The sequence below is a fragment of the Symsagittifera roscoffensis genome, chromosome 8 (genome assembly GCF_963678635.1).
Source record: "Symsagittifera roscoffensis chromosome 8, txSymRosc1.1, whole genome shotgun sequence".
Taxonomy (NCBI): domain Eukaryota; kingdom Metazoa; phylum Xenacoelomorpha; order Acoela; family Convolutidae; genus Symsagittifera; species Symsagittifera roscoffensis.
Window position 1 is genome coordinate 4,522,335 of NC_087069.1, and position 14,448 is coordinate 4,536,782.

The window sequence follows — 14,448 nt, forward strand, 5'->3', positions numbered from 1 at the left end:
ATATTTCCGAAAATTTAATAATACAACAATTAATGAAAACACAGACCTTCTAGAATATCAATTAAATGATTCTAAGGCTCCCTGTCTCCCTTTAAGTATGATTCTAATAGCTTTTAACATTTCACATACACAAAATACTAAAGGACACTCTGGATCAGAGAAAACATATTCAAATTTTCCACAAAATTTTTATTTCCCAAATGCACCAATTTGGATAAAAGTACTATGCAATGATTGTATAGTATGTCAGTTAAATAAACCTTATCCAAATCAAAAACAAATAGCACAAAAACAAGATTTTAAAGGACAAAGTTTATATTTTAACCATCGTATCTCATTCGATGCAAAAGGACCAATTTCACCATCCTCTGAAGGAAACTCCTACATTATGGTAATTGTTGATGCATTTACACATTATGTAGCACTCAACCCAGTACCACATTGTAACGCTTATTATGCTTACACAACACTTTATGAACACTGGATAGCTAAATTCGGATTACCCGAAATCTTAGTTACAGATAACGGTACAGAATTCATAAATAATGAAATCATCACACTATGTCACTTATATAACATCAAACACAACAGATGTAAAATTATTCGCCTTAGCATATAATTCACAAATTACGACAACTCTAGGAATGTCACCATACAAATTGGTTTTTAATCAAAAGCCACGTAAACCAATTATGTTTACAGCAAACTCTCATAAAAATGCACAAGGTCATTGCCAACCAAATAAAGACTCAGTTTTTTATAACCTACCTTTACACACGCATGATGAAGATCATTTTCATCACCACAAATCCTTAAAATCCTTAAATTAGCCTTCGGTACACACACCGAATGGATTTTAAATAGAGATAAAAAACACAATGAAATTTACCAAAGAGTAACAAAAAAATTGTTACAAAGGCAAAACATTAACGAACAAATTAATTCACGCTTTACATCAGCCTCAGATTTAAAAATTGGAACATTTGTCTTATTACCTAATTTTATTACACAAAAAGGAATTTCTAAAAAATTACAACCCCTTCGCAAAGGACCATACCAAATAATTGCCAAACCCACTGACGTAACATATAAAATCACCGATTCAGACAAAAAAGAAATTGTTCAACATCGGAACAATCTATTGAATTACTACCCAAAAGAATACGCGCTACGCGAATTAACTCAATTATATTCTTTCACAGGTTTGAAAGTTATTCAAAATCACCCACATACGGAAAAAGAAATAAATGAACAAAACGACATTCATCATGGAAAACAAAACACAAAACCAACTACAACCCAAAACAATACAAAAAAGCTAGATCAAAAAATATCTCAAAAAGAAAGGAAAAATAGGAAAATGATAGAAAAAGTTTTACCACAAGAACAAATCGAGAAATCAGAACATAGAGAGTCATCACGACTTAGAAATCAAAAACTACAAAACATTCATCCCACAATCTAAAATATTGAAGAAAGTTGAATTTCAAAAACAACTTTAATTTTCAAACTAATAATCTTTGCACCTCTGGATCATTTTGAAATTTCGTTTTTCAAAATAACATGCTGCAAACACGCAAAAATTCTAGTTCAAATTTAGCCAAAAGGATTCATTCAATCCGTCACCTTCTATAACTATAACACCAACCTATTAGCCGAAAGATTTTCAACTCCAGGCATATCTATAACTATAACTTTGCAACCTCCAGGTCCAAAATAAGCAACTTGCTAAAACTTGACAACTAAAATAAATACCACCATAATATTACAACCCTCCCCTATCTAATAACGCAAAGATCAACAATATTTTCCCAACTCAGACCTCAAAAACCCTCTAACCAAAAATCACAAATTAGCCTAAAGTACAAAAGGACCATAATCATTTAGCCTAAAGTACAAAATTCTCAAAAATACCCCAGATCATCTGACAAATAACAATAAAGCAAAGAAGATCTCCCGAACACCATAAAATTAGCCCCCAACAACTTTTCACAAAACTCAACCCACTTGTCAAAAAATCAATAAATAACTCGACCACACTTAAAAATTGCCCCAAACAACAAAAAATATTCGACCAAGAAATTATTTCTTAAATGCTCTTCTCTCGACCAGTCAATATCTTTAAACATACAATTTTCAACATTTTCATAAACTTTTTCACAATACTTAAACTTTTATTCATATTTCTCTTAGATACCTTTGAAGCTTTTATAATAATTTTAATCATTTTTTGCAACATTTTTTAAATTTTCTACTCCCTATTTGAAATATATCTCCAACTTTCCCAAATCATTGACCATATTCACAGGTACGATAACCCAAAGTTTATTTAAATGATACGAACAATTTTTAGTAGATCAGATATTTTTTTACTAATTGTAATTTTCATAACATTTTTATCATCCCTAATATTGACAATGTGCAAATGTATAAAAAAAGGCAATAATCACATTCGCCTTAGCAACAATCCTTTTAATTCTCTTCCTTGAAGAATACTACAATAAACGTAAATTTTTTCACTAGGAAAAATCAATCAGAATACCTTCAAAAATTGCTAACTAACAATCACACAAACAGTCTTCACCGACATCATCCCAAGAAAACCCGACAATACCTACAACTACCCAAAACCCCCAAACATCCACACGAATTTCTTTCCAAGATAACCCATACACTTTTGAAGAACGACACGCTCGCTTATCCGAACCATTAGAACCAGTTCAGCGACAAGCACCCCTAAGTGAACCAACATATAACTTGTACCCAACATTACCACAAGAATTAAGTAGAATAAGAAACATTAGTCAAAACCAAAATACAGTTGAAATAAATAGACAAATTATACATCCACGACGAAATAGAAATTTTCAAACCCCCCGAGTCCATTTTGATATACCCCAATCACCAATTACCCCAGAAAACCCAAATAGCACATAACCAGAAACCCCTATACTTCTTTCACAACGTAGCACGTCAAGTATACCCTCAGATTACTTAGGTTCAACACCAACATCTGAACAAATACGTGACAATCCCTTTAACCCCCCAATCAAACATCACGACTACCATATTGGACAACACACTCATTCACACAAGGTGAACCAAATTTAATAAATGACCCAATAGATATTTCTACGGATACAACAACATCATCATCACTACCAGAAACATTATCACTACCATCAACACCATCAATAAGCCAGATTTCACCGACGCCTTTCCCCCTAAATTTTCCAAATAACCTCGACGTTAGATATCGAGAACAATCATCAACAAATATCCCTTTAAGATTAGATTGGAACACGTTCACAGCACCCCCACCATTATTTGGACAACATCCAGAAAGTGACCGACTCCACAATTGGGCACTCCATAGACTACAATATAGACAAGACATCCACGAAGACATTCGTGACCATAACATCCAAATACTCCAACAAAATAGCCTACAATTAAAATTCGAAATCACGGTTAAACTTAACATCATTGTTCAACCTCCATACCCATTAGACCCACCTAATATAACAGCTCAATCGCTACCACCACCATTTATAACAACTGAAGTAATACATAAATACGACAGATATACCAAAAAGACAATTGGTTACATCACATTTTATAACCCATATTCAGGATTATCATACACATGTATATTCTAAAAATATTGATACTTCAACAAATCTTTTTTTCAATATTTTCCGACCAAAACACAAATCCTTCTCCCAACATTTCAAGTAGCAAAAATACACGCTCGAATGATAAAATTTCCGGCTAAATATTTTATACAATCAATTCCATATGAAAAAGTCAATCCATCACGAAAACAAAGTAATGATTTTCGAAATCTCCATAATATAGAAAATAAATTAACACGTTTCCAAATATACCAAGAAACAGAAATCGCATGTAAATACAGAAACCCATTTTACCAAACACAATTTTCTGAAATACTAGTCGAATACGAAAAAGGTTTTGACATGACCACTGGAAAATTAAAAATTGACCCTTATGCCACAGGTCACCCTCTACACGAAGGAACATCATATATACCAGTTAACTTTCAAAAAAGAAATGGTCAACCTGGTGGAAAACTAAAGCCACATGACACCAGAAGCACACGTTTACAAGAACTATCATTAATGAATAACACTTATTTTGGTAATATCCACTATGATATCCACTTAGATATGAAGTTAAACTACACGATTAGTCGAATTTTTCAAGAAATGTCACTCTCCGAATTAGAAACACTTCACCAACTATGAAAATTAGAAAGGACACAAATCCTACAATCACTCGCACTAGCAGTATTAAAAATACCCTACGCAGGATATTTATTATCAGGAAAGAGATCAAATTTTCTAGACTACGAAGGAAACATTTTATGGTTTTATACTTGTACCAAAAAAGTATCACCACTATATGTTTTTGAAGGTAAACGCTGCTATAACAGAATCCCTATCTTTTATAAAAAAAAATACATTTTGTTGACACACTTTCAAGACGAACATATTTTTGGGATACCGCAGTCCCATGTGGATCAGAAAATAGCCACAATGTAGTACAATTGAACCCTGATGAAGATAAATATTATATTCTTACTCCATACCCTACGTTAATGCAATCACTCAAAAAGTTTTCACCCGAAAGCATCAGAGCTATTGCTCGTAATCCAAATATTGATTTACAATCAATTAGTATTTATTCAAAATCAGATATCCAACACCACATTAGAACACAACAATTCCAAGAATTATTAACACAAATGGACACTATACAAAGACAATCAATTGACCAAAATTTACGCAAACTTGCCGAAACCGCAGGATTTGCAGATATTTATACACAAGATTATAGCGGATATTTTAAAGACATTAAAGACTATATATATCTAAACGGTGAAAAATACAGACCACAAGATGTTTCACCTATCAATATTTTTAGCTTTGTTACACTAAAAAATGAAATTCTTGATTTTCTAGGATGGCCCTATTACATCTTAGAAAAATTAACTATTTTATACGCAATGTTTAACTTTATAGGATTTCTTTTTTCACTTTTAAAAGGAATCTATAATACATGCGCTATACACACTCAAGTAAATAGACAAGCAAGTGTAGCACGCATACTATTTGCAGGATTTTTTGGAATTTTTTCATCATCAATAAACAAAATTCTTTAAGACGCACAAATAAAAGAATACAACACAAAAATAGCAACAAGACAGAACACATACGATGAAGAACATAACAATGTAGACATAACGCCATCCATTATTACTAGTCCCACGAAATTTTCGAAATTTAGCAATAACACATAATCCAAATTTTAGACCAACCATATCACAAAGTCCCATTCAACATATAATGACACACCATTCACTAGATGAAAATACATATGAACAAATTATAGAACAACCCCATACCACCGCTTTTCAGTCTCAAAATAATAATTTTTTTAGCCCACGATGAGCCGACAACTTGGATCCCTACACCGCTCAAATTCCCACCCAACCAACCTCAACACTCCAATTACAATAATTCCACTTTTTGCTTTCCCGCCACCCGATTTCCCAACCAATAATGTAACATCAGGCATGAATTCAGACACTAACTCACATATCTCAGTTTTATACTCCATTTCACAACTCAATAACCCAAATATCGAAACCCCCGATGAATTTGCAGACTCTGAACCATCTCCATCCAATAATTTTCAAACCAACTCATCAGTTTTTTCAAAACCCCCTTTTCAACCAATCCCACCAAATAACCCACTCCCATCCATTTCTACACCCTCTTATGCTTCACAAGTCACCCCAACCTACTCTTCATTTCATTCAGACCGATCATCCAATTCTCCAGATACTCCCCAAATCTCCCAGGAACTAGATAATTTTATCACCCTACAACAACAACCCTTCCACCTTGAAAACCCCACTATAAATCAGATTTCATCCACAAAAGAATCATCAAACCCACCTACCCCTACACCCTCTTCAGCTTATACCGCATCATTAGCACCATCATCCACATCCACCGAATCATCAAATAGCACTAATAGAGCTTATCGCACTTTCAAAAGAAAATTCCCGAACCATCCATTCCCGACCAAACCAGGAACAGCCTGCGAATATATTAATCACCCACACCACACCAACACTAAAAATTTTCTAGCAATCACCTTACCCTCATTCCCACAATATACTTTAAACACACCTAACGACACTAACGACACACGTAGTTTTGTAGATGAACATGTTTTAATGCCTACACTTCACTGGACAGCATATTACCATTTTACTAATCCCCTTTGCCTGCCACTATCAAGTACTCATAACGATATAGAAAAGAATAAAGATATGCTATATAGACTCACCGCAACACTAACACCTAGACAATTTACTTATATAGGATATAAAAAATCACTAAAAACATTCACTGCACCCCGAGCTAACGAATTTACTATAGAATATTACGACCATAATATCATTCGAGTTAATCAAGACCAATTTCTAGACGACGAACGCTTCGCTAACCCACAACTAACAGAAAAATTCTTCATCAAAACATCATATGTATTCACACTTAATAGTTTTGATAGAAAATATGATCACATCATTTCTGAAGCACTCAATGATATTCAAGCTTACGAAAGATTTAAAGAAAAATTTCACTTCCTTGCACCACATGAACGCGATTTGCACTGTTCACACGACATTATGTTACGCACTAAACAGACTCATACATATACATACTATCGCTTCATACAAAATCATTTTGATTTACATACTCCGTCAAGACAACCACACCATCGTTTTCAGTTTCTTAACTCAAAGTACACTTCACCATTTTTTCTTAATTTAACCTAATGCATCAAAGATACTAACCTCCACGGCATCCTCCGCAATTATGACCCAGTGACACAAAAGTAGATATTTTGTCCCATCACGAAGACCTTTAACGCCGAAGAATCCAGACCCTTCCTTATCCCACATGATTTATCCAACCTATAGAAATCCCAATATTAAAATTTATTCACAATACTAAATATAATCACAAAACATATAACCTCATTCAAAACACACCTCATGAGTTTGCAGTAGGCACTGAAGAACTAAAAACCATTAAAGCACTTCAATTGCTTTGGCCACTGCTTCAAACTAAAAACATCATACGCATGCTAGCAAAATTACTAACAACTTCGGACATAGTACACGACATCTTTCCCCACGGCTTTTTCCCAGACGATTAACAGGTAAGTATAATTTAAAAATATTCTTAACTAATAAATTTAAATTAGTACTAACCATTCTTAATTCATGTCTCTTTTACATTTTTAGTCTTCATACCACGATCATCTCAAAAAACAGAAAAGAAAAATAAAAAATGAACTTGTTAAAATTCTTCTAAACTTCATTAATATTTTACACAAAGTAATATGATAAAATTCATACCAAATGTAGTAAATTAATTTATAAATTGTTTTCCCATAAAGCAGTAAATTATTACGATGAAAATTTATAACTTTAAATTTCCCCCAAAACTAGCAGTAAAATTGAAATTCTATGTAATAAATTGAAAATGCAGTACTAACTTTTTGATATTTTCATTCACTCGCACAGGAATTCTATCCAAACTCGCACAGCTCGCCCACGAAGAATTGTTTAAATAATGATTTTAAGTTTCAAGTTTTCACACTCAACAACTCTAACAAACGATAACAAGTTTCAAACTTTCCTTTAACCCGGTTGCAAAGGAATTATATACTAAACCAAACTAATCAACGCAGCTTACTAACCACCACAAATCATAAAAGAACAGCATGACTAAGAAAAAGAAAACCAACGGTACCCAAACCGGATTAACCTAGTTTAAGACTGGATAATTTATTCTTTTGAAGACTATTATAAAGTCTAAGAAAGAAATAATAAAACACAAAAAAGTCGCAAGACAAACCCATACCAAAAACAATTTGATTTTTGAAAAAAGGACACAACCAAAGTAACATAAGAAAGACCAACATAAACCCAACTTAAAAAGTTATCACATAACAGGACCTCTCAAAGAAACAGCACGAAATCATACTCCCACTCCTGGCCTAGCCCACCAGAGAGGACGTCCTGAGCATGCTCTATAGCCGGCCTAACCCACCGCGCTACATCCACGCTTTGTGACCACACTTCTGTTTTTAATAAGAGGTACTCAAGGGTGAGTAACTCTTCAAAATAACCGAACTAAAACAAAACGCTTTTGTGAAAACAACTAACTAAATTCATGATTAAAAAACCGAACTAATATGATTTTATAAAATGTAAATCATACCTTGCAGCATTTAGATCAACACACAACAACAAAGACGAACATCCAAAGACAAAATGATCCCATCACACTCGAACAAGAATGGCTAACCACAACCGATATGCCGTCCACAATCACAACTCAAAGGATTTAGAGTACGACTTGACTTCGCAGAAAAGGACTTCATTGAACTAGACCAATGACCACCTCGATGTTCAAGTATACGTACAGATCCGAGTTACGAGGCTTCCCTTCCACACACGATCTCCACGCCATTCCCAGACGAGGTTGAACACAAAACAAGTTCTCTACATAATACAGAAAAACCCGTCATAGCAAACCATTTTGAAATCAGATTGATTTCATTGGGGAACACAGTCGTTGTCACAAGACGACCCAACGATTGATATCCCTAACTCCAGCGTCCTGGAACTTCTTTAACAAGAAGAACCGGACAAGAGTATGATGTTCGCCAAATACCAACGTTCATCATCCATCCTTTAAATTGCAGAAAGATAATTCTAAAAAACTCTGTAAAACCCGGATGGGTGGAACCTGATCTAAGCTATATTTTATGATTGGATAAATTAGATATTTTACCACTGTAAAGTATTTAATATTAACCAATCATGATCCATCTAACTAACAACCCACTTATTTGTAAGTGCTGAAATTACTTGTAATTTCAGCACCAGAGAGATTTGAATTTAACTTAGAAATTAGTTGTCTCTCCAAGAGAACTTCAGCAGCCGCAACAAACCAGTATACCCTAGATCTATTGAGCCTAGCAGAGATTAGTTAAACACCCTGAGACTAGAAAGTATAAGAGTAAGATTAGGATCGGTATTAGACTAAGAAGTTGCACGAATCTATCCGGCCGAAAATAAGATAGCGTGACGAGCAGACGGTGTACCCTATCCGAAATTACTCTATGAGTTAACCACATCGGCCATAACTCATTAGGGCCTTTTGGAAATCAGAAACTTCAAAAAATCCAAATTTTAAAAGATTTTGTTTTCGTTTTTCTAATCGTTTTTTACTAAATAGTTTTTCAATTTGTTTTTTTTTCTATGACTGTCATTTAAACCTAATCTCTTAGTTTTTCGTTCAGCTGCTTTTATCACACCACGCCGAAAAAACGACACCAATTTGAAAAAAAAAACTTTTTTTGTTTTATTTTCTAAAACTATGGTCGAAACACTCTGTGCTACTTGCGTAGTAACCTTCTATCCATGTTTATATATGTTAATCGTTTATGTCATTACACTGTGGCCTTACTCGGAGCGTATTTTGGTCATTTTTCTATGGTAAGCAGTAAAACATTGCAACAGACAGAAACAGTTAAAACAGACAACTGCCGTTCTCAGAATGTTTTCACATGCAAACACGATTTTGCAGACAGCTTCGAATCAAGCTGGTTTGAAGTTTGAACCTTGCAGGCAAAATTGTTCAGAAATGGTAGATTACTCTTTTCAACTATTTTTGCATGTTCCAAATTTTTGCAATTCCATCTTTTTCATATCTATTTGTGTTATATTTTAGCAAAAAGTATGAATTTGTATGATTAGTATTTTTTCATAGACTTAGTTTATGGAATTGTATGATTAGCATTTTTGGTCTATAGAGGTCAACCCGGGATGATGAAAAACCTCTCAGTCAATAATGATGCTAAGAATCCTGGGCTCTCAATTTTAATAAAACTGCATTCACAATCTTACCGAGATTTCCGATGTTGAACATGTTTATACGATGCCAATTTTCACGGATCAAATGACTAAATTGCTCTTCGTTTTCCTTCTGCAAGACAGCTTCTGCTTCCAAATGGGCTATTCGAGCAGGATCTTCATAATCATGTTCAGTGAAATCATCATCATTAAACGCTGTTCTGTACCCAAAAAGGCAGTAGTACGGACTAAACAGAACGTTAAAATAGTTAAAAACGTTCATCAAGGACAACAATGCCGTACCCAGCGGATTTTCTGTACAATATATGAAATTTTTTAATTCTTACATAAGTTGATTCTCAAATGAGAAAATTTTTATTTGAAATGAAAATTTTTGTTTCAGGTTTCGATAAGTTTTTGAAATAACCCTGAAATCCGAGTTGTAGATCTGAAATTAGATGTGAGAAATTCTTTGATAAATTACAATATATGCATTTCGAGCAAACAATTGAGGTTTTATACATTTGTATTTTACATTTGTATTTATATTAATTAGCGGTAAAAAAACAATTCCACAAACAAATTTTTTCTTAATTGAATTTTTTGTTCGGCTGATTTTAAAATTTTTGCAAAAAATTGTTAAAATACCCGCACTGAAGTTTCATGGATAATAATCGATTATATTGGATTTTCATTGTCAGTCTTTTTAAAATAACAAAAGTAATCGATTATAATTGATTAAAAATATATTATAATGATATATATTTTTTAAGTAATAATAATTCCAATATAATCGATTATAATCGGTTACAATCGATTATTTTCAACTTATTTTCAAAAAATTTTATCAAAAGAAAACTAATCAGTTTCAATCGATTAAAATGGATTAAAATCCATTTATTAACATCTTTCGATGTGAGGTTTTCATTTTTTCATAATAACATTAAACTTAAGTTAGTGATTCTGTTCTCTCGCTAAATTTTAACTCTTTCCTATTTTCAATCGCGTTCGAGGAAATTTTTTAAAAATCACGCTTTCTTTTGTGATTTTTTTACCCCACAACAACCCCCGATACACCACTCCAACCCCCCCCCCCCCCCCCCCCCCCAAGCATCACCATCTGATAGGTAATTATGTAGTATGGGTAACCGTGTGGGGGGGGGGGGGGGGGGGAGATGCGGGTGTCGTGAGGCAGACCCCACACCAACCCACCCCCATACCGCCCCTCGCGTTCACACTAGATGAACGTGTTTGTTCGAGTTTTGCAGAAATTTGCAATAAGTAGTGTCATTATTTACAAAACTATTCATTTTTCATGGTTTTCATGTACAAAAAATAATAATTATTTTGAAAACAAAAATAGATTATAACCGATTATAATGGATTTTAAAGAATTTTTTTTATCTTTCAAAAAGAATTGATTAAAATGGATTAAAAATCTATTAAGTTGTATAAATTTGCCATGATTGTCGATTAAATAGGCAGCATTTCAGTCATCAAAATCCATTATAATCGGTTTTTATCCATGAAACTTCGGTTTTCAATGTTTATCTCATCTTTGGGAAACAAATTTTAGTAGTCTCCATTGTGAGATCTTCCTGAGTACCTTCTAGTAGATAGCAAAAGCTATTTAGAACAAAAAAGACCTAAAATAGCGAAAAATGTGTCAGAACCTTTGATTTTTCATATCTGAAATAACCAAGAAAAACAAAATTTCAGATCTGAAATTAGATTTGAACAAACGCATTCTGAAAGTATCCAAGGGTTACTTTGATATTTCAAAACCCATTTCTGATCTGAAATTTATATCTGAAAAAGATTTTTTTAAGATCTGAATTAGAGCATTTACTAGGTTTGGGCTCGAAGACTAAATTTCAATTCGCTAACGTAATTTTGCAGGCCAACAACAATTCAACGCACATTAAAAAATTATTTTATAACACTTTGATAATCAATCAGAAACTCACTAACCTGTTTTCTGTTTTGCTTTTATTACAAAAAATTTGCGTATCATAAAATAACTTTATAAATCTATACATCTATAAATAATTTTAAGCATCAATTTGAAATGTTCTTGAGGAATTCTTGCGTAAACTCGAATTGTTGTGGTTGAACAAAGACTCTAATTGAATGAAACATATGACCGGTTTGAAGTGGTCGAGTTATGCATCAATTGACAAAAGCGACCGACAACTAACTCTCGACACAGGTTTATACAGTGACCCTGCACCGACAATTTCTGGTTTAATTGACTAAAATTTTGTCTATATAACCGATTATCATGGCAAACTTAGACAACGTAATGGATTTTTAATCCATTATAATCAATTTTTCACTAAATTAAAAACTGATCATAACCCATTATAATCGATTAAAAACTATTTTCGATTTTTCAATAATTATTTTTCGATTATTTTTTTGGATAATTTTATTCCTTTTTTGCAGTTTTCTGCGAAAGGCCAGCACGAACGAATATGCACATCCACATAATCACGGTTCACTAGCCCCATGCCTCCCACTATGCTCCCCGTGCCTCTTATCCCGCTACAACTCCTACGCTTCAGCCCCTCCCCTATGTCCCCCACTCACCCAACGCCCCCCCCCCCCCCCCCCTTATGCCCCATACCGCCACGTCTTCTCGCTATGCATCGTCCCCTTTTACACCTCCCCCTTGCGTTTACTCCAACAACCATCAAACACTTTCAACAAACACCCCACGCCCAAGACTATAAAACATCCACCCCACCACCCACTAGAATTAGTAACTTTTGGGTGGGAGTTGATTGTGGGGATATATGGTAATTTGTAGGGTTTGCAAAAAAAATTGAAAAAAAAAATATATCGAAAGTTTGCACGTAATTTATTATAAAACGCAATTGAAATAACAAAAAGTTGCAAAATTAACGAGACCACAAAAAATCTAATTTAGGTTTAAATTTAATATGATCAAATGAAATTGCACACAAATAGAGAAACAAAAATGAATGTATTTCCTTCGATAAAAATGATTATGCTTTGTTTGATAAAACTTTTTTGAAAACAAATTGAAGATAACCGACAATATTTCAATGAAATAGATTTCTTTGCTTCGGAAAAAGTTAATGTTATAATCCATTTCTAATCATCTATAATAAGTTATTTTCAAATTTCAGAAAAACATACTGTAAAAAAGCAACAAAAACTAATTATTTTTCAGAAAAAATACGTGTGGGTTGATTTCAGTTAACCGGGCACAACTCTTAAAATTTGAATTTTCTGAGCAACATTTTCTCTTAAAATTTTGTCTACTCTTGATACAATTTGAAAAAACGCGTTCAAATATTCGAATGTTGTTTGTTCTGTCCAGTTAATTGAAATCAGAAGAGTAAACAGCCATGTGAGGTACAAGTTGCCTTTTTTATTTCAACGAGCAAATCTACTAATTTTTTCTCTAATTAGTTTTAATGGCGTAAAAAAGCGAGTATATCCGAACCAGTTTTGGAGGTGTCCTTGCCACAGATACATCCTCGCAAAGAATATATAGAATTTGAACTATGGTCTCGAAACAACTTGATGAGCTTGACTTTTTCTTCATGCCGTACAACAAAAAACTGGCAAAAAAGGCTTATGCGTGGTTTTCTCCGATCATCGATATGAGGCAACAAAAGAACTGTTTTATTATGTTTTTGGAAAAACTACTGCTCTGAATCTGCGCAGGATTCTCAATAGAAGTTACGCTAGCTCTAAATTTTGTCAATTAGCTCCGTTAGTTAGCTTAGCTCTGAAGTTCTGGTTCCCAAAATCTTTCAATGTCTGTGTCTTTCAAAGTCTGTTTTCAATTCCGGATCAATTAACTATTTGAATCTTTTTGTCTTTCGTTTTTCAGCGGTATTGAGAGTGAATGAAGCTCATCAGATTCCGAAATAGCTATTTTCAGCCCATCATTCAAATTCCACAACTATTACTAATATACTCACTACCTTACGCCGTCAAAGTAAATTTTCTCAGTTTCTGATCCGCTGGCGTTTTGCAAATAACTTAAACTGTTTTTCGTTGAAAATATTTATCTTTTTCTGAAGCCATTGCAGAAAATTCAGCAAAAGCGTGAAAAAAAAAAACGTTCATTTTCTTGTTGAAACGGAAAAGTTTCACCTTTTTATCCTGTGACGGTTTTTCGATCAATCTTACGAGCTGAATAGTTGATGCACTAAGAAGCCACCTAAACCCACTGACCACGGAATCAGTTAATTTTTAGCAGTTAAATTGCAATAATAACTTCGAAAAGACAATAAGAAAAGATTGTAAGAAATAATGGATTTTGTAATGGATTTTGAGATTATATATGAAAGAAAGTTTTGTAGGATCAGTAAAAAATTTTGTTTTCAATGTATTGCGTCGTGTCAATTTGAGTTTGTAACAATTTATGACGGCAAAATTTTTGAAAACAAAAATCAATTTAACGCTCTGAGATTCCATGGAAAATGGAGAAATAGTCGAAATTTTTG

At 33.4% G+C, this 14,448-nt stretch overlaps 1 protein-coding gene across 1 annotated transcript in view; it reads right to left on the reverse strand.

Moving 5' to 3' along the window:
* The window catches only part of LOC134853197 (uncharacterized), a 32,388-nt gene that overhangs the window by 13,199 nt on the left and 4,741 nt on the right, over positions 1–14,448 (reverse strand). The window contains exon 3 of the mRNA XM_063869155.1: positions 10,019–10,212. Coding sequence (XP_063725225.1) covers positions 10,019–10,212 — 194 coding nt within the window. The remainder of the gene's footprint in view (positions 1–10,018; positions 10,213–14,448) is intronic.